General features: G+C 52.3%; 2 protein-coding genes across 3 annotated transcripts; both read left to right on the top strand.

Moving 5' to 3' along the window:
* Positions 1-1,323: 1,323 nt before the first annotated feature.
* Positions 1,324-3,510, top strand: LOC125401585 (serine protease 29-like). The gene is made up of 6 exons (XM_048435886.3): positions 1,324-1,406; positions 1,610-1,670; positions 1,813-1,993; positions 2,105-2,370; positions 2,922-3,088; positions 3,169-3,510. Exons 1-6 carry the CDS (start codon positions 1,365-1,367, stop codon positions 3,331-3,333), a joined length of 882 nt encoding a protein of 293 aa, XP_048291843.3. The 5' UTR covers positions 1,324-1,364; the 3' UTR covers positions 3,334-3,510.
* A 6,896-nt stretch (positions 3,511-10,406) lies between these two features.
* On the top strand, positions 10,407-12,804 carry LOC125401774 (serine protease 29-like). Of its 2 annotated transcripts, none has more exons than XM_048436141.3 (6): positions 10,407-10,496; positions 10,691-10,751; positions 10,900-11,080; positions 11,192-11,457; positions 12,126-12,292; positions 12,373-12,804. In XM_048436141.3, exons 1-6 carry the CDS (start codon positions 10,494-10,496, stop codon positions 12,535-12,537), a joined length of 843 nt encoding a protein of 280 aa, XP_048292098.3. In that variant the 5' UTR covers positions 10,407-10,493; the 3' UTR covers positions 12,538-12,804. The 2 variants fall into 2 exon arrangements, with proteins under 2 accessions (XP_048292098.3, XP_048292096.3); XM_048436139.3 differs by having other exon boundaries at positions 10,481-10,560.
* Positions 12,805-18,473: the final 5,669 nt, after the last annotated feature.

Genomic DNA, 18,473 nt, shown 5'->3' with positions numbered 1-18,473 from the left:
ACCCTTCCTCCTACTCAGAGGTATGGGAATCATCTGTCTTGCTTCTTTGTGAGAAATAATTCTGCTACTGAATTCCCAAGAACGTGTGTCCTGGGCAGTTCTGGGCACACCTGCCGTTCTTGAGAGCCTCACAACACCTGTGACTAGTTTTTATATAAGGGGACTTGGTATTTTTGGAACCAAGGTGAGTCTCCACTCTGGCTCCGAGCTGCCTCTGAGAGCCTCTGTGGAGGGGACAATGGGTGTCCTGATCCTCCTATGCTGACAGCAGGAACACTGTATGGGAGTCAGTTACTGACAAATTCTCAGCTGAGGTCTAGAATTCTTTGGCATCTTTGTTTCGGCCACAAGATGGGTGGGGCAGATTGTGTCTGTGGCAGAACTGGGGTCATTTTAATGGACACTGTAAACTGTAAAGTGGGAGAGCCCTGAATTTGGCAGCACCACTGGCTTCTACCGACTGTGTGCCTGTGACGTTGTCACAGACTCCAAACCAGAAATGCCCACGGATGCTGGCTGATGATGTTTCCTCGGGGCACACTCTCCTAGCCGTGAAGGGTTGGGCTCAGGATGGGATCCAGGTGATCTCTGGGTTCCTGCCAGGAACACAGAGCTTCCAGAATCAGTTTAACTAGGTGTCCCTTTGGTCCTAAAAGGGCAAATTCCATTGTAGAGTTAGGAGTGGGGCAGGCAAATGGCCTATCCCTTGGGACTCGGCCCTTCAACCACCCGAAAACTCCAGTAGCCAGAGCTGCAGACAAGTGTTGTCTAATTGGTCCACAAACAGGAGAGCTTGGCTTGGCCCACTGTGGGCTTCAGGCAATATCTGTTCTCGGATTTGACAGTAAAGTTAGTCACAGCAGCCACAGTCCTGGGTTGTGGGTGTCACTGACCAGCACTGGGCTCTTAAACCTCAGTTGCTCACTGAAGCAACAAGGACACCCTCGCAGGATGCCCTGGGCAATTTCTGCAGGATGTACTGTCTGGGGCTGGACAGTGCACACTTAGCAGAGGAACCTTAGGCCTGAAGCTCTTTGTGACATGTGTTGGGGGTATGGCTGTGTGTTCCCAGCGTGGGGGAGTTGCTCCCCTGGAGTCTCAGAGTTAACTAGATGGATGGTGGATTGTCTCACCCATCAGACACAGGCTGCATCCGGGATATCTGGCACTTCTCTCTCTTCCCAACATTCCCGGTGATGCTGCTGCAAACAGGTGGTGACACCCATGTAACCCTAGTAGCAAAGGACTCCAAGTCTCCCCTCCCATCCTTCCTGAGGTCATATGCCACTTCCTCCCAGCTCTTCCTCTAAGCAGTGGCCGGGCCAAGCCCCCTGCCCACTTCCTGGGGCTTGAGGATAAAGGGGATGAGAGGCCTAAGCAGGAGGAAGCTGTGGAGACCAGGCATGGTAAGGGCACCATCCTCTCCTTTCCCAGATACCTCCACTGACTTTGGATTTCCATGCTCTCCATCCCAACCTAGGCAAGCCCAGTCCCCTCCACACCCCTCCATGTTCCTGTTCTTGCCCAGAATCATGCTCAATCCTCTCCATCCTGACCTAGGCTACTTCCAGGTCCCCCCAACTCCCTGCCCCTGTGATTCTCCCTACAGATGTGGAGCCTGCTGTGTCTGACCCTCCTCTTTGTTGGGTGTACCACTGCTGGAACCCCAGGTGAGTCCTCATCCACAGCACTCCTTCCATTCTACAGAGCCTCCAAGAAGCCCTGTCCCCAGGACAGGTGCATGACCTGCTCTACCCTAGTGTGGGTGGTAGGTTGTATACGGGCTCCTGACATTCTACTTGTTGCTTACAGAACCTGTGTCCGAGAATGTACTGGTGGGCATCGTGGGGGGTAACAGTGCCCCACAGGGGAAGTGGCCTTGGCAGGTCAGCCTAAGGATATACAGCTACTACACGGCCTCCTGGGTGCACATCTGTGGGGGCTCCATCATTCACCCACAGTGGGTGCTGACTGCTGCCCACTGTATTCACAAGTGAGTTCTTTTGTCATCCAGTGCTGGGTAGGATGAAGAGTAAATCGGAAGGGCGGGGCCAGTGCCTCCACCGTACTAGAATATGTCATCACAGCTTCTTTCTGCCCTCAGGAGAGATGCTGACCCATCATCCTTCCGGATCCACGCTGGGGATGTCTACCTGTATGGGGGCAAGGAGCTGCTGAGAGTGAGCCAGGTCATTATGCACCGGGACTTTGTCGATGCTGGCCTGGGTTCAGACGTGGCTCTGCTCCGACTGGAGAAACCCCTGGACTCCTCTGCCAACACCAAGCCTGTCAAACTGACCTCTGGGTCTCTTGAGACCAACCAGAATGATGTGTGCTGGGTGACTGGCTGGGGTACAGTGAGCATGTACGGTAAGTATTGGGGAAGGATGTGAGCTGTGGGAACAAACTTGCTATCTGAGGATTCCTCGTGGGTGGTACCAAGGTCCTGGGAGTAGGACCCAGAGACCTTGGGAGTAGGAAAGAGAGAGTTGCGGACCAACACGGACTAATCTAACTACACCTCCAAGTTACTCTAGACATCCGTCGGAGTCTCTGCATCTGAGGCTGATGACACAGTTGGGCCCAGAAATCAAGATTCTGAGGTGGAAGGATTGCTTCTTATTTTTCAACTAATAATAAAGTATTTTGGAGAAAATGCCAGCACACAAATCTTTTTGTTTGGCCCTTGACAGACAAGCGGACAGAATCCATGTGTCCAAGCAGTTATGGGTGAACACGGCCCCTTCGGGCTGGCATCCACACATTCTTTTCCACGAAGGAGAGACGGAAGCTCGGAGAGGCCTGAGGCAGGGATGGAGCTATGCTGGAGATAGGCCTCCCCTAGACCCCCAAGTGGAGCAGTAGGGTTCTGGCACGGCTAGGGGATCTATGCACCAACTGGTCCCACCTCTTTTCCGCAGCGTCACTGCCTCCTCCCTACCGCCTGCAGCAGGTGCAGGTGAAGATAGTGGACAATGACCTTTGTGAGAAGCTCTACCAGAATGCCTCCAGCCACCGCAATCGTGGTCAGAAAATCATCCTACAGGACATGTTATGTGCAGGCAGCGAGGGCCGAGACTCCTGCTATGTGAGTCCCATCCACCTCCCTATCTCTGTCCTCATTCCCACATCAGAGCCAATAACCATCAATGCTTCTTTTTCTCCCAGGGTGACTCAGGTGGCCCCCTGGTCTGCAGGGTGGCAGGCTCCTGGAACTTGGTGGGAGTGGTGAGCTGGGGCTACGGCTGTGCCCTGAGAGACATCCCTGGGGTCTATGCCCGCGTGCAGTCCTTCCTGCCCTGGATCACTCGACAGATACAGAGGTTCTCCTAAGACCAGCTGCTGGCGTCCTGCTGGTCAGTCGACGATGGCTCAGCTTTCATCACCATTCCAGGATGAGTGTGCAGGGCTTAGGCTCTGGAGTGCTGGTGCCCAGTGTGCTGAGAACTACCTACTGAAGGACATGGCTCTATTTCCTGGCTTCTTTAATAAAAATGTGTTGCACATTCACGTGAGTTTTTGTGTGAATACCAATCTATTTTTCTCTAGTGGAAACACCTATGGATGCTGTTTTAATGGTTTTCTAGACGAGGAAACAAGGGCTGAAGTCACCAGACATGGGACTCGGGCAGTCTGCATGGTCTCCCAGGTGCCCTGAACAGTTATTAGGCTGATTCTTGTCCCTCAAGCACCTAGCATTCTATAGCATCCTGGAACCTGGATATGGTGACATTGTGCAATGATAGGAAGGGTGACAATCCCAGGTGTCCAGTCTTGAGATAACGATACTCTGACCATTATCAATGTCACTCTAGGGCCAGGAGACTGCTGCGATGCTGATGTCCTTCCTCTACCTCATTTTTCCCCTCAAGACTCTGTAGACTCAGTTATCCAGTGTGGCTAGGGTTATGAGTGGCTTGGGCTGTTGCCTTGAACACAGTGGTAGCTATCTAATTTCCAGGGTAAGGATGAAGGCCAACAGCTATACAGCCTCCCTCACAGGGCAGTTCTGACCCTGGGTGCATGGTGGGTGGGGCTTGGCAGAGAGGGGCTGACTAACTCTAATTCACCAGAAGAGCAGGAGAAGGAAGGTGGGAAGTGTTGACTTCAGACTCAGACAGGGATTTCCCTTCATCCAGAGGCTCCACCCAGGAGCTGGTAATCTGCGGAGGTCAGCCAGGTGCACAGCAGTGAGCTGCACTGGCCTTTGTGACTTGTAGGAGATGGGAGGGGCCTGATGAGTGCTAAACTCTGATGAGCTTCACCTTAAGGGGTCAGAGGTCGAGAAGGGATGGAAGAGGCTCTGACTGTGGTTCTGCTGAATCTGGAGGGGGAATCAGGATTGCAGGGGAGATTGTAGGTCCTGTGGGGCTCCCAGCTGGCTGAGCAGGGGCCTCAAGGCAGGGCAGGTTTGACCTCTGTTCTGAAGGGAAGCAGGTGCCTTAGTATGGTTTTCTTCCCTTTCCTACCTGTAGCTGAGCAGAGCAATGAGAGAGGGGACTGTCCAGGGGGAGTGGCAGTCATCTGATTCCCATGGCTCCCACAGGCATCTGGACAGTGCTGCGGTCCTCAAAGGTACCACATGCTCTCTAAACACACACACAGGCCCCTCTTTATCCAGCACAGCCCATCAAGAGCAAGACCCACCCTGTGCTTCCAATACCTCCCCAGGACAGGGAGGATGGAAGGAAAAGGCTTTTCTGTAGCACACAACTTGGGTGACATTCCTTCAGGGTCAGATGGCAAACAGTAGGAGAACACGGAGTTTCTGAACTCTGGCTATCCCATGGCTCCCAGGATACTGGAGTTGTGTTGACCCAGCTCTTTCTCTTGTAACTCCCCCTTCCTGGGGGCGAGGAGGGGGTCCTCAGGGTACTGGGGCAATGGGTACTGCTCCTCCGACTGAAGCAGTCGGATTCCCTACAGCCTGTGCTTGAGCCCCTTCCTGTGCCACCCTAATGACCTTTTATTTTCTGCCTGCGACATGGTTGGAGCCAGGGCTAGGGAGGTGTGATCAGTGGGCTGTTTGAGTCCAAAATCTGTGCCCAGCTGTACTCCATGTGGTACTGGATGTCCATGCCTGCTGTGAAGCATTCTGTGCGGCTTATAGCATGCTAAGATCTAGAACAGGAGAGCCAATACTTGTCAGCACTTCTAGGTGCCAGAAACTATACTAAAGGTGTCCTGCTGCCCTTCAGAAGAACATGTTAGTGTAAGTGTCCCTAGTCTACCTATCAGGGTACAGAAATATTCCCTCAGTCTCTGGCCAAAAGCTAGTGGTCACAAGTGAGCATGCATGTGTATGTGTCCATGTGTGCACGCATGCATGTGTGTATATGTGCGCAAACACATGTGTGTGTGCTTGTGTGCATGAGTGCATATGTGCGTACATGTGTGTGCATGTGTGTGTGTGTGTGTGTGTGTAGGGGGAGAAGGGTGCATATGTGGAAACCAAAGGACAGCTGTAGGAATCAGCTCCCCCCTCCTACTATGCGAGTCTCAGGGATGGAGCTTGGGTTGTCAGGGTTAGTAGCTCTTGTACCTGCTGGGAATCATCACACCTGTCCCCAGCCCCAGACAAGATCTTTTTATTTGCTTGTTTGTTTGTTTTTTCTTCTTCCGAGACAGGGTTTCGCTGTGTAGTCCTGGCTGTCCTGGAATTCACTCTGTAGACCAGGCTGGCCTTGAACTCACAGATCTGCTTGCCTCAGCCTCCCAAGTACTAGAATTAAAGGTGTGCATCCCCACGCCTGGCTCTGAGACAGGATCTTGCTATGTTTGTAGCCTTGGCTGACCTGAAACTCACTGTGTAGGCCAGGTTGGCCTCAGACTTGTGCCTCAGTAGCCACCATGGCACCTTGGACAGAGTATATTTCTCACTAAGTTCCACTGAGTGGCCTTTGCCTGGAGGCTCAGAAAGTTGATCACACTTGATAGACTCTAAAGGTGGCGGGAGGGATGGGTAAGGAAGCCCACCTCACCTTCCTTTATAGGATGGCACCAACTTCCAGAAAATGTACCCTGGTGATATTCCTGCTGTAACCATACTCTTACCCCTAGGAATTAGCTTCGTCTCCACATCCCTTACTGATGATGATGTAGTAGCTTTCCCCTGCAAGGTTTTGGCAGTCATCCACAGCAAATGAGGGTAGCAGGTCTATGGAGGCACCCTCACCAGGCTAAGTGGGTGGCACGCCTTCTACATGTCCCAAGAAGCCCCAGCTGTAGTGTCCTCTGCTGGGGCATCTGGGGGTGAGGGGAGTTGGTGCCTGCAGGCCAGTGTCTAGGGAGGCACACACTTAGAAGGTAGTTTTAAGTCTGAGAACTGGACTTGGTTCACACCCGTCCTTTCTCACAAATGGCTCCAGCCCTATCCTTATCTACAGGGAAGCAGATGAGTTTTCATTAAAGGACACTGTTGATTTGGTGGGTTTTGTTTGTTTGTCTGTTTTTGTTCTTTCTGTTACAGTGCTGGGGGTTGAAGCCAGAATCTTGGGCTGACAAGGACTCAGCCATGGAGTTATGTCCCTGATCTGACATCACTGCTTTCTTAAACAGCCAAATGCTCTCTAAAAGATGAGACAATTAGATGTGAAAGACAAGAAAATTAAAAGGATAAAATCATAACTGAATGCTGCTGCCGTCTGCACAGAGATGTTTCAGCCAAGCCTGGCCTTTCTCAGGGCTGAGTCCACTGTGTCTTGACGCCTTTGACAGGTGCTTCTGTGAACACACAGCTGGCTGGTCTCTTGTGAAATCTCGGCGTACGTAAATCTTTTAGGAGTCTATTAGTGTCAGAACCCTTTCTGAAATGTTCTTAGTAAACCTGTTTTCAAAAAAACAACGACCAATAATAACTCCCAGGATGTTTCCTGGGGACACGCCTGTGTCACACTCACTGGGCACAGCTCTTTCCTCCCAAGGCAGGGGAGATTGTCCCTGTACTCCAGATTAGGGGCAGAGGAGATAATGGTTTCCTTAAGGCCACACAACTCAGAAAACACAGGCTGAGGACCAAACGCTGAGAGTGTCAACCCTGGACCTTCTCTCCTGCTCACCTCTGAGCCTGATCCCATGAGAAGAGAACAGGGCAAGTGTGGCCCTGGGCACTGAAGACAAGTCAGTACATTGAGACCAGCTTTGTGAGGTAGAGCTGTTAAGACCCGGGCTTTCCCTAATGCTAGCTCATCTCAATGCCAGGGGCATTCTGCTCTGTCCCCGACTCCCAGGCTAACTTCCCATCTGTTCGAGGCTCAGCCTGAACATCCATTAAGGCAGCCTCCAGTACTAGTCAGGGGCATCCCAGCATGCTGCTTGTATGCCAGCACCCCATCACCAGTGACTGAAATTTTACTGCTCCCTCAACGTTAACCTGAGAATTCTGGGAACCAGACAGCATCACATGTGACTGAGCCAATATTGATGTGGAAGTCCCTTCTGTGTGCTGTGATTACCATTAATGAATAAAAAAACTGCCTTGGCCTGTTGATAGGGCAGAACTTAGGTAGGTGGGGAAAACTGAACTGAATGCTGGGAGAAGGAAGGCAGAGAAGGAGACGCTATGGATCCGCTGCTGGAGATAGATGTGCTGAGACTTTGCTGGTAGGCCACAGCCTCGTGGTGATACACAGATGAATAGAAATGGGTTAAATTAATATTTAAGAGTTAGCTAGTAAGAAACTAGAGCTAATGGTACAAGCAATGATTTAATTAATACAGTTTCTGTGTGCTTATTTCGGGGCTAAGCTAGCCAGGCAGTCGGGACCAACAAGCGGGCCCTCCTGTAGCAAAATCTGATCATGTGGACAAAGTATATTTCTCTCTGGATCACCCAGAACTCAAGAGGAAGACTTTTTGGGTCTTGCAAAAGTACTGCCCCTAACCCAGGAGCTGGCTCAACAATAATCCATGTTCCCCTTGAGCACAGGCTGGGATATATTTGGGGGCATTGGAAAACCTTGCCTGTGCCTGCAATCAGCTGTAGTTTAAGTGTCCTGACAACTCGAGTCATTTTACTCCAAGACAATTATGGCCCAGTCCCTTGTCCCAACTCTCCTCTTGCAACACCAGCCCTGAGCAACCACATCCTTCACCTAACGGCATCCCCGAACCCAGAACTTGGACAGGACCTCTCGCTGGTTAGGTTGCGGCTCCTGAGCTAACGGCTACCTGACCAAATCCTGGGCTCCCTAGTTCTCTCTGATCCTATCGCTGGGTGTGCTCATTCACGGGGGCCTGGCGTTTCTATCAGGGCGGCCAGGTATCCTGTCTCCAGGTCTTGTTGCCTAACAGCAACAGCAGGACCACTCATGGGGGCCTCATGATCTCACCCAGATAAGGCACCCTGGACTTGCAACAGCCACAGGAAGCAGGAAATGGTTTCCCTTGGGTGATCTCGTGGGTCACTCCCCAGGTTTTGCTAGGCTCCTTGGAAGATGTAAAGGGGCCAACCCTGAACTCACCTGCTGTCTGTACTCCCATGCAACTGCCAAGACGGGCATCCCTTGTCTAGGAGAACCTTTTTCTCCTTCTTTTGCCATTCCCAGTCTTACTTCGTTTTGTTGTTTGAGACAGGGTCCCACTGTGTAGCCTTGACTAGTCTGGGGCTCACGATTGAGACCAGACTGGCCTTAAACTCACGGAGATTCGCATGCTCCCACTTTCTGTTGGGATAAAAGGTGTGTGCCACCACACCTGGCTAGCTGTTTCCAGTCTTGGTGGTCCATGTGGGTTTCGAGGCTACACCACAGCTTGGCTTCCTTTCAGGCTGTGATTCCCACCTCACAGTCCCCCCTTACTTCCTTGCTACAGTGCAAGGGTCCCAGGGCCAAGCACTCTATGGCCTGATGCTAGGCTTACATGATTCTCCCAAAGTACCCTGACCCATTCTGGGGCCACTGGACTCACACTACGCATGTCCCTATGCACAGGCTCTGTACACTTAGTCCAAGCACTCAGGACTTGATCTCACTGTATGAGGACCTGGGCTAGATATGCATCCCCTTGCTTCCTCCACACACCCCAGAGAGAGCCAGCCCAAAACAACTGGGTGTGCTATTCCACCAGTCCTACCTGAACCCTAAAGCCACTTTCTCAGAGCTTGGAGACCTCAAGTTCTGAGCAGGGATAGACATTGCTTTCTATGGCCCCTTGGGAAAAAAGCAGGGACATGTTTCCAGTGACTGATGGGACTCTCTGAAAGATGGTATCATGGTGGCTGAAAAAGAGGAGGTTCCCACCGGGCTGGCGAGCCCACACAAAGGAGCCTCATTCTTCTGGGTAGTGTGAGTGAAGGGACTGAACCATGGCCAACCTAGGAATCTGACCCTGAGTATGGGGGATAGGCCCCTTAGGTTCCCACATGGAGTCTTGAACTTTCCCCAGTGTTCCAAAGCTAACACTACATTGTAGGTAAAAGAACTGCTCTGCAGAGGGTGGTGGTGCACATCTTTAATTGCAGCACTCAGGAGGCAGAGGTAGGCAGGTCTCAGAGCCTGGTCTACAGAGTGAGTTCCAGGACAGCCAGGGATACACAGAGAAACCCTGTCTCATCACTCCCCTCCCTGCCTCCAAAGGAAAAGAACTGCCAGAGGCCAGGAGTGGGTAGAGTACCCGCCTAAAATAACCCAGCAATGCATAAAAGCAGGAATGGTTGGTGCACAACAGTAATCTCAGTACTTGGGAGGTAGAGAAGTAAAGGCAGGAGAATCAGAAATTCATAGTTATCCTAGGCTATATACTGAGCCCGAGGCCATCTTGGACTACATGAGACTGATCCACATCTCCCTCACACACAGAATTACCGGCCACAAACTGGGCGAGGGCTCTGCCAGAGCCCCTGGTGGTTCCAGGGCACGTCTGATGCTAAGATTTGTGGAGGAGAAACTCAAGGCAGAGTTGCTGTCAGCAAGGATGTGGAGTGTGGGAGCTGCGGGCAAGCTTTGGGATCTTCGGGCTTCACACTCCCACAACTGCTGCAAAGAATGGATCCTGGGTTCCATGCCGTAAGCTCTGCCTAGGAGTGTTCTTGGTGGCGAGGTTCTCAGCCATTCATGGCAGTTTTTGTGAAGTTCTAGACACCGTAGGCCCAGGGAGAGGCCTAGGCAGAAGCTTCCCTGTGATGTCAATAGCATGATTATACGCACCTGGCATGGGGGAGCTGGTTAACCTGGGTCTGGGTGTCACCTACACAGCTGGACAGAATTATCTTCCCTGGACCCTCACGTTGCAAGCTGGGGTAAAGTAGGCACTCCTCCTCCAAACTTCCCCATAATGCTGCTTTGAGCAGACGGTGACACCTTTGTGACTGTTATTTTGGGTGCCTGGACTCAGGGAAGGACACAGTTCCCAACAGTCCCTGCCTGAGGTTAAAGGCCACTTCCTTCCAGCCCCTCCTTGGAGTAGAGGTCTGACCAACGCTCCTGCCCACTTCCTGGGGCTTGAGAATAAAGGGGCCAAGAAGCCTTGGCAGGAGGGAGCTCCCGGGACCTGGCATGGTAAGGGCATCAGCCTCCTCCCTCCCAGATGCTCATCTCTGGGTTCCAGTCTTCTCCACCCCAGGCAAGCCTGGCTTCCTCCATGCCCTTCCATGCTTCTGTCTTCTCCCAGATCCAGGCAGGGGCTCCAGCTCTCTCCAGCCTGATGGAAGCCAGCCCACCCCCGTTCACGTACTCTCTCTGTCTCTCTACAGATGTTGCACCTTCTGTATCTGACCCTCTTCTTTGTTGGGTGTACCACTGCTGGAACCCCAGGTGAGTTCTTACCCCGTGCAACCCATTCTTTCTACACTGGCTACATAAAGCCATAAAGCCTAGTCCCCAGGGTGCTGGGGACACGAGTGTGACCTGCTCTACCCTAGTGTGGGCAATGGTCCCCTGACTTTCTACTTGTTGCCTGTAGAACCTGTGTCTGAGGATGTACTGGTGGGCATCGTGGGGGGTCACAGCGCCCCACAGGGGAAATGGCCATGGCAGGTCAGCCTAAGGATCTACAGCTACTACACGGCCTCCTGGGTGCACATCTGTGGGGGCTCCATCATTCACCCACAGTGGGTGCTGACTGCTGCCCACTGTATTCACAAGTGAGTTCCTTTGTCATCCAGTACTGGGTAGGATGAGGGGTAAATCGGAAGGGCAGGGCCAGCACCCCCACCGTACTAGAATATGTCATCACAGCTTCTTTCTGCCCTCAGGAGAGATGCTGACCCATCATCCTTCCGGATCCATGCTGGGGATGTCTACCTGTATGGGGGCAAGGAGCTGCTGAGAGTGAGCCAGGTCATCATCCACCAGGACTATGTGAATGGTATCCTGGGTTCAGACGTGGCTCTGCTCCGGCTGGAGAAACCCCTGGACTGCTCTGCCAACATCAAGCCTGTCAAACTGACCTCTGGGTCTCTCGAGGTCACCTCGAGGTACCCATGCTGGGTGACTGGCTGGGGCAGGACCCACCTTTTCGGTATGTATCAAGGAAAGGTTTGGGCTGTGGGAACAAACTTGCTATCTGAGGATCCCTGGTGGGTGGCACTGGGGTCCTAGGGAGCAGGATGCAGGAGGGAAGAGAGGGGTACTGTCGAATACAGAGTGCCTCAGGATGTTTCCGCCAGACACTTTAGATGTTCATCAGAGCATGGCTGGGCCCAGAACCCAAGACGCTGAGGGGGAAAGGCCCTCCTCCTTCCTATCCCCCCATTCTCCCTCTTCTTCCTCTTCTTCCTGGGAATACTAGAACATCCCGTTCAACTTTCTTTGGTTCTTGAACTACAGGCAGATAGATTTTCGTTGCGTTATTTATGTATCTATTTGGGGGGGCATGTGTATCATGGCACTCACCTTGCAGGAATGTTTTCTCCTTCTGAGTCCCTGGGCTTGAACTCAGGTCTTTAGAATCGGCAGCAATTCTACCTGCTGAGCCATCTTGCCAGCCCCTATAAGCAGACAGAATCCATCTTTAGCCTCCTAGGTATTAGAGTTGGACATGAATCTCGCAGATTAGTGTCTCACACACACACTGTTCCAGGGATGGATGTGGGTAGGGATAGAGTTATTCTCAGCTTCCAGGAGGAAAGGCAGGGCAGTGGACAGGTAGGAGCTATATGCCACCAGCCCTGCGTCCTCTCTCCCCAGCATCACTGCCACCTCCCTACCGCCTGCAGCAGGTGCGGGTGAAGATAGTGGACAATGCCGTCTGTGAGCAGATATACCACAATGCCACCAGGCACCGCAACCATAACTACAAATTCATCCAAGATGACATGCTGTGTGCTGGCAGCGAAGGCCGTGGGACCTGCTATGTGAGTCTCATTGACCTCCCCTTTCCTGTACCCATCCCCACTTCAAGGTCAATACTTACTGAGGCTTTTTCCTCTTCCAGGGTGACTCAGGTGGCCCCCTGGTCTGCAGGGTGGCAGGCTCCTGGAACTTGGTGGGAGTGGTGAGCTGGGGCTACGGCTGTGCCTGGAGAGACATCCCTGGGGTTTATGCCCGGGTGCAGTCCTTCCTGCCCTGGATCACTGGTCAGATACAGAGGTTCTCCTGAGCTCAGCTGCCAGCCTCCTAATTATCAACACATGAGTTGGCTAACCTCTCCCAGCATCCCCTGCTTCAGCCTTTGTGTGGTCTCCTGAACCTGTCCAGTCTCCTGGCCTTCTTGGAATCTGGACATCCCTGACCCAGGGAAGAAAGCATGGAAGATGGCCGGCTGGGGTGGGTGCTCTCAGCTCGAGGGAGAGAGGAGTGGGATTTGCTAGGCATGTAGCTATTGAACTTTTGGCTGGTCCTAATAAAGGTTTTTGCGCACATTTAAGCTCAGGGTTTTGTGTGAGTCTGCATCTCCTCTTCTTTGGAAGAGAGGCCTACAGATGCTGTTTACTATATGCTGACAGAATCATCTGCCCATGCTGCTAAACCTGTTTGTGCTCTGTGTCCTTGTCCTGGCCGGGTAGCTACACAGTCACTGTTGGGCCTCAATATCTTGGCATCTCAAGTGTACTTGGAGTCTTCATGTGGTTACACTGTGCACAAAGAGTTTGGGACTGGGGAGACCTTCAGCCCAACAAAAGACTTCAGCCATCACTAGTGGGACAATATCCTCGGGATCAGGGGACCCACAGGGAGTCCTCCTCCTTCATCCCCATGTTCATTCTATGCTGGGACTCTGTAGATTCAGGTACTCAGACCATATGAATGCGGGTCACCTGAGGAAGATGGAGCTGGGGAGTAAGTGCTGGCCTCAGCACCCTTCCGCCAGAGTCCCAGCCCCAGCAAGCAGGTGTCTGAGCAGACTAATGAGGGGTTGGTCAGCAAGCCAGGATGGGGCTGGCAGCAACTAGTCTCGGCTAGAGCAGATTCTGAGTTTCCCAAGGAGGATGCCCACAGGCATGGGGTAGTGAGCTGAGCGTCAGGTCTGTGGTACATAGAGGACAGGGTCATAGCCTGGTTGGGACTAATCCAAGACTAAGAGAGATTAATGAAGGCTGCAGGGGCATGAGAAGAGACCCAGTCAGAGTTCACCTGAGAGATGAGAGAGAGGGGGGAGTGCAAGGGGTGGTCTCGCCCCTACCACATACACCTTTCAGTATCTTACTGAGGAGGGTGGTAGGGGTGGGCTAAGCTCAAAGGTGACTGGGAATCAGCCCATTCTGTGGCCAGCTGCGGGCCTCGAATATCACCAAACAGCCGCCTGTGTCCACCCCCGCACCAGCTCCCAGTTCTCTAGCAGAGGCCCACCCCGGGATCACTGTACCTTCTCTGTCCCACACTCAGGACCTGCACGCCTGGGACTGAGGGAGGCAAGGGGAGGGTGAGTCCTGCGACCGTGCACATCGGTCTCTGCCATGTGTGGCTTGGGGATGGCTCTAAGGGGAGAGCAATAGAAGGAAAGGCCTCCCGCATTTGCTGAAAGCCGAGAACTGGCCAAGCGACCATGGGCTGCAGAGTAAATCCCTGGAAAACACTCTTTGCTGTGCACTAGAGAGCCTCCAGGTGGTGCTGCAGGATGTGAGGTGGCCACTGTGGTTTGGGGTGCCTGTCAGTTAGGTGTGCAAGGGACCTGGCCATAAGGCAGAAGCCCAAGCCTGTTTGTGCTCAGCAGGGAGAGAGCAGCCTTCCCCACTCCTTCCAGAGTCGTTTTGTCTTTTAATTCTATTTCTTTTGGAGAAGGAAGAGCCACGTGGCCCGGGCTGGCCTCAGATCCCCATGCCAAAGCTCTGGTGGGAGGGTGCCCACTCCTTTTATTGGCTTTTATTTGCTATTTTATGGGTTGCTGGTGGAACGAAGGCGAATGGCCCGGCATGCACTCCGACAGCACTGGTTCTGGGATGGGATGTGTGAGGGCAGTGATGGGAAGCAGAGTGTGGGACCTGGGACCTTTCTACCTGACAACAGGGTGTGGTATGCACCATGCATTGCTAGACTCCCAGCACCCTCCCACCTCCTAGGGTCCTATGGGACCACACAGGCTAGGAGCTTAGTAACACAGATATACTGCGCAGCCCTCAGGACCTCGACGGAAGTGGATCCTATCAACCTGTTGAGTTTGGCCTGACGTACACTCTGTTGCTCCTGATTGACAGGAGGCCAGATTGCTTCCTGGGGAGTGACCACCTTCCTCAGCCTGTGGAGGTCCCTAGGCCTGCCCAGGACTCAATCCACTGACCATTCTTGGGCCTTGCATGTATTGGGTGGATACTCTGCCACTAGGCTACGTCCCCAGTTTCCCCTGTGGCTGAGACGGCAGATCTGTGCCTCCAGGCTCCAGGCTCCCCTGCTTACTGCCTCTGAGCACACGCACGTGACACAAGTGTCCCGGCTCTTCCCTTGCAGTTGGGCCAGTATGCTGAAGGAATCTGCAGGATTTGCTTGTCTGGGTACAGGTTGATGGACATTTGGGCTGTTTCCAATGATGGTTCTTGGGAGTAACGCTGCTTTTAGCAGTTTGTGTTTTGTGTGAACACATGTTTTCTCTTGGAGGAGCCCCAACTGTGACTGTGGACTCACACAGAATGTTTAAGGGATACAAAGCTCCCAAGTCCAGAGCTGTGATCACATCCTGTTGGCTGTGGCCAGGGCTGGGGTTCTCAGTTCTTGGTATCTACTACCTCCTTGGCTTCAGGAATTCTGGGGCTTATTCAGAGTGTCTTCCCAGGTTTCACCTGTGGCAGGGTTTCTTTCTGTAGACCGGGACGGCTTCAAACTCTCAGTGATTCTCCTACCTCAGGCTACAGAGCGCTAGGCTTACAAACACTAAATCATCACGGCTAGCTCTGCGTCCTTTCTTTCTTTGGGGACAGAGCCTCATGAAGCCCAGGTTGGCCTTGAACCCCTGAACCTCCTGCTTTCATCTTCTGAGAGCTAGGATTGCACGTTCACACCGCCACACCAGATGTCTTAGCTTCATTTTCACTGTTGCTTCGATAAAACACCTTAATAGAGCAACTTAAGGGTGGAAGTGTTTGCTCTGGTCTCCAGTTCAAGGTCTGCTCCATCGCTGTGGGGAGGGCAGGGAGGTAGGGGCATGAAGCAAACAATCAGGTGATAGTGACAAATGCAGTCCGCACAACTCTCTTTCTGTGTTTCTATAGTCCAGGAGCCCAGCCAGAGAGCCGTGCCTCTGATAGTCGAGAGGTCTTCCCATCTAAACCAGTGTAACAAGGTAATTCCCCGCTGGGATGCCCAGAGACCCTTCTCTGAGGCCGACCTATCACGTTGAAAATCACCATTATCACATCAGTGATCTGGACTGGGGAGTCCAGCACAGGGCCTCCCGCATGTCAGACGAGCTCTCTACCAACTGTGCCCCCTCCCAGCTCTCTTCTCCCTGCTTCTAATTAGCATTTTTGTCGGGGCTAACAGTGTACATTTCACCACATGTCCATATTTTCTATTTGCATATCCTTTTTTTGGTGAATGCGCAAATGTTTTTTATTTTGTGTTTTTAATTGCTTCCTAAGTTCTACATAATGTATGTTTCGAATCAAAGGCTTTTAAACATTTAAACATTCTATGGAGAACAGATCTCGTTGCACAGAATGGGAGGATGGAGTAGACAGAACAAGTGAAGGGAGCAGAAGGGAGATGAAGATTCTGAAGGACCCAGTCGTTTCTCAGTTTGGTCCAGAAAACCACGGAATCTGTCTATTGTGGGGACAAAACCACTTCGACTGGCCCAGGCCTTGTATCTGCTCTAAGTTGGGGTGAAGGAGGAGGTGAGGTCTAATGACGGCTCCCCCCAATCCTGCTGCATATGGCAGAGAAGAGCTGTAATCTCCATTGATCTTCACATGGAGGCCAGAGAGCGAAGGACCAGCTCAGAGGCAGAATACGAGATAGGATGGACGGGGCGGTCCTCACTGAAACCCGAGTTTCTCTTACCCAGTGTGGGAAGTTCTCCCTCAAGGCAGTCTTTCTGGTCCTGCAGGACACACTTCCCTACATCTGGGAGTCCAGCCTCAGGGGCTCTCAGAAAGTTCTATATGAATCTAGGCATCTGTGACAAGGCATCTTCCTCAGAATCCCTGTTCCCACACCCAGTCCTGGGTCTCCCTACTCCACCTCAGGTCAGAGGGGTCCAGTCTCTAGCTGCCTGAGCAGGACTTCCTGTCTGGCTGGAGCCTAATGAACAGGGATGTGGCCAGGAGGTGTGGCCATCGGGTGTGTGTGGGGGGCAGAGTACAGGGCTTTCCTCAGTTCCCAATCTTGGGTAGATTCTGAGGATTTCACTGATACCCTCTAGATCAGGGATCCCCTCTTAGGTGTGGGGAAACTGAGGCTGAAGAGAGTTGTTCAATCCTCCTCCCATATATGACATCATGGGGCACGATGCGGGTGTTTGGGGCCTGCCTGTCCCATGGCCAAGGCTCCCGGTTTCGTAGTAGCGGCTGGAGGGATGCCTCAGCAGTTGAAAGCACATGGGGCTTTAGTAGACAACCCAGATATGGGTGGTTTGCAATGGCCCATGATTCCAGCCCCAGGGCATCTAATGCTCTCTTCTGGCCGCTGGGAGCACCTGTACCCATGTGTGCATATGGCTTTCCCCACATTATCAAAAATAATATCTTTAAAAAGGAATGCACGTCAAGTGTTTGATTTAGCTCTGCGCCTGCTCTGTATGACAGTCAGGGCTCCTCCCTCAGGTGTACTCTAAGGATGGGCTATTTGGGGAGGTGTCAGCTCACCCCAGCACAGATGTGTCCCTGCAGGCCATCCCACCTGGTCCAGGAAACTGATGTCACTCAGTTTTAGGGGCGAATCCTTCATGAAACAGATTCCCTGAGTCCTGAACCCTAGAGTCACCACAGGTCCCCATAGGAGGAACATTTAGGGCCCTAACCTGTCCCACTTCTGTTTGCCTCTAATATGAGGTACCTGGTCTCCTCTTTACTTCATCACCTAGTTCCCTGCAAAGTTCTTGACACCCCGGACCCCAGGTCTGCTGCTCAGGAAGAAATTCCATCTGTGTATCCATGCATTCCCTTTGTTCTCACCAGATAGAAAGACAGAGGGAGGTCACAACTCGGCCTTGGTGACCCCATCCCAACTACTGGGTCTCCCAGGGTCATGGGCTAAATGAGTTTGCGGTGGGCCACGGTGGCAAATTCCTTCCTGTCTCAGGGATTCTGTACAAGAGTGAGGTTGGAGCTGTCCCCTCCTCTAGGGTCCTTACTTGCCTCAGGCTGCCCTTTGGTCCCAAGCAGGAGGGTTGAGCACATATCTGTGAATGGTTGCTGGCAGCAATGCATCTCTCTGACATATGCAGTGATGAAAACCCAGTGTAAGGCCTGCCCTGTGCCCCTAACCCAACCAGGCTGCGGATCTCCCATTTAGAGCTCTGGGTTCCTAGGGCCTAACCGCTGACCTCTCTGAGTTCATCACACACACTCTACGCAGAAGTCTTAGAGAGATTGCCCCCTGACATGGACAATGGCAAGCCATGAAAAGCTGACATGTCATAGAGGAAAGGACATGAGCAAAGGTTTCTACTCCACACGATTAGGATGTGCACACAGAGTTCACTGTTCTATTCCTGTGAAGAGACACTATGACCAAGGCAACTCAAAAAAAAAAAAAAATAAAGCATTTAATTGGGGATTTTTTAAATAGGGATTTTTTTTAAGATTTATTTATTTACTATGTACACCATGTTCAGCCTCCATGTATGCCTGCAGGCCAGAAGAGGGCACCAGATCTCATTACAGATGGTTGTGAGCCACCATGTGGTTGCTGGGATTTGAACTCAGGACCTCTGGAAGAGCAGTCAGTGCTCTTAACCTCTGAGCCATCTCTCCAGCCACCCCCCTTTTTTTGAGACAGGTTTCTCCATGTAGCCTTGGCTGTCCTGGAACTCACTCTGTAGACCAGGCTGACCCCAAACTCAGAGATCTACCTGCCTCTGCCTCTTGAGTGCTGAGATTAAAGGTGTGCATCTCCACCACCGGGCTTGATTACAGGTTTAGAGGGTTGGTCCATGACCATTAC

Source organism: Myodes glareolus, chromosome 9, assembly GCF_982192425.1.
Source record: "Myodes glareolus chromosome 9, mMyoGla1.1, whole genome shotgun sequence".
NCBI classification, from domain to species: Eukaryota; Metazoa; Chordata; class Mammalia; order Rodentia; family Cricetidae; genus Myodes; species Myodes glareolus.
This window is presented reverse-complemented; position numbering and strand designations above follow the sequence as displayed.

Bases quoted from the DNA above. Each gene is read 5' to 3' on its own strand.
- LOC125401585 (XM_048435886.3), top strand. From the start codon at position 1,365: ATGAGAGGCCTAAGCAGGAGGAAGCTGTGGAGACCAGGCATG. The intron at 1,407-1,609 runs GTAAGGGCACCA...TTCTCCCTACAG, and splicing joins AGCTGTGGAGACCAGGCATG to ATGTGGAGCCTGCTGTGTCT. The intron at 3,089-3,168 runs GTGAGTCCCATC...TTTTTCTCCCAG, and splicing joins AGGGCCGAGACTCCTGCTAT to GGTGACTCAGGTGGCCCCCT.
- LOC125401774 (XM_048436139.3), top strand. From the start codon at position 10,525: ATGCTCATCTCTGGGTTCCAGTCTTCTCCACCCCAG. The intron at 10,561-10,690 runs GCAAGCCTGGCT...GTCTCTCTACAG, and splicing joins TCCAGTCTTCTCCACCCCAG to ATGTTGCACCTTCTGTATCT. The intron at 11,458-12,125 runs GTATGTATCAAG...CTCTCTCCCCAG, and splicing joins GGGCAGGACCCACCTTTTCG to CATCACTGCCACCTCCCTAC.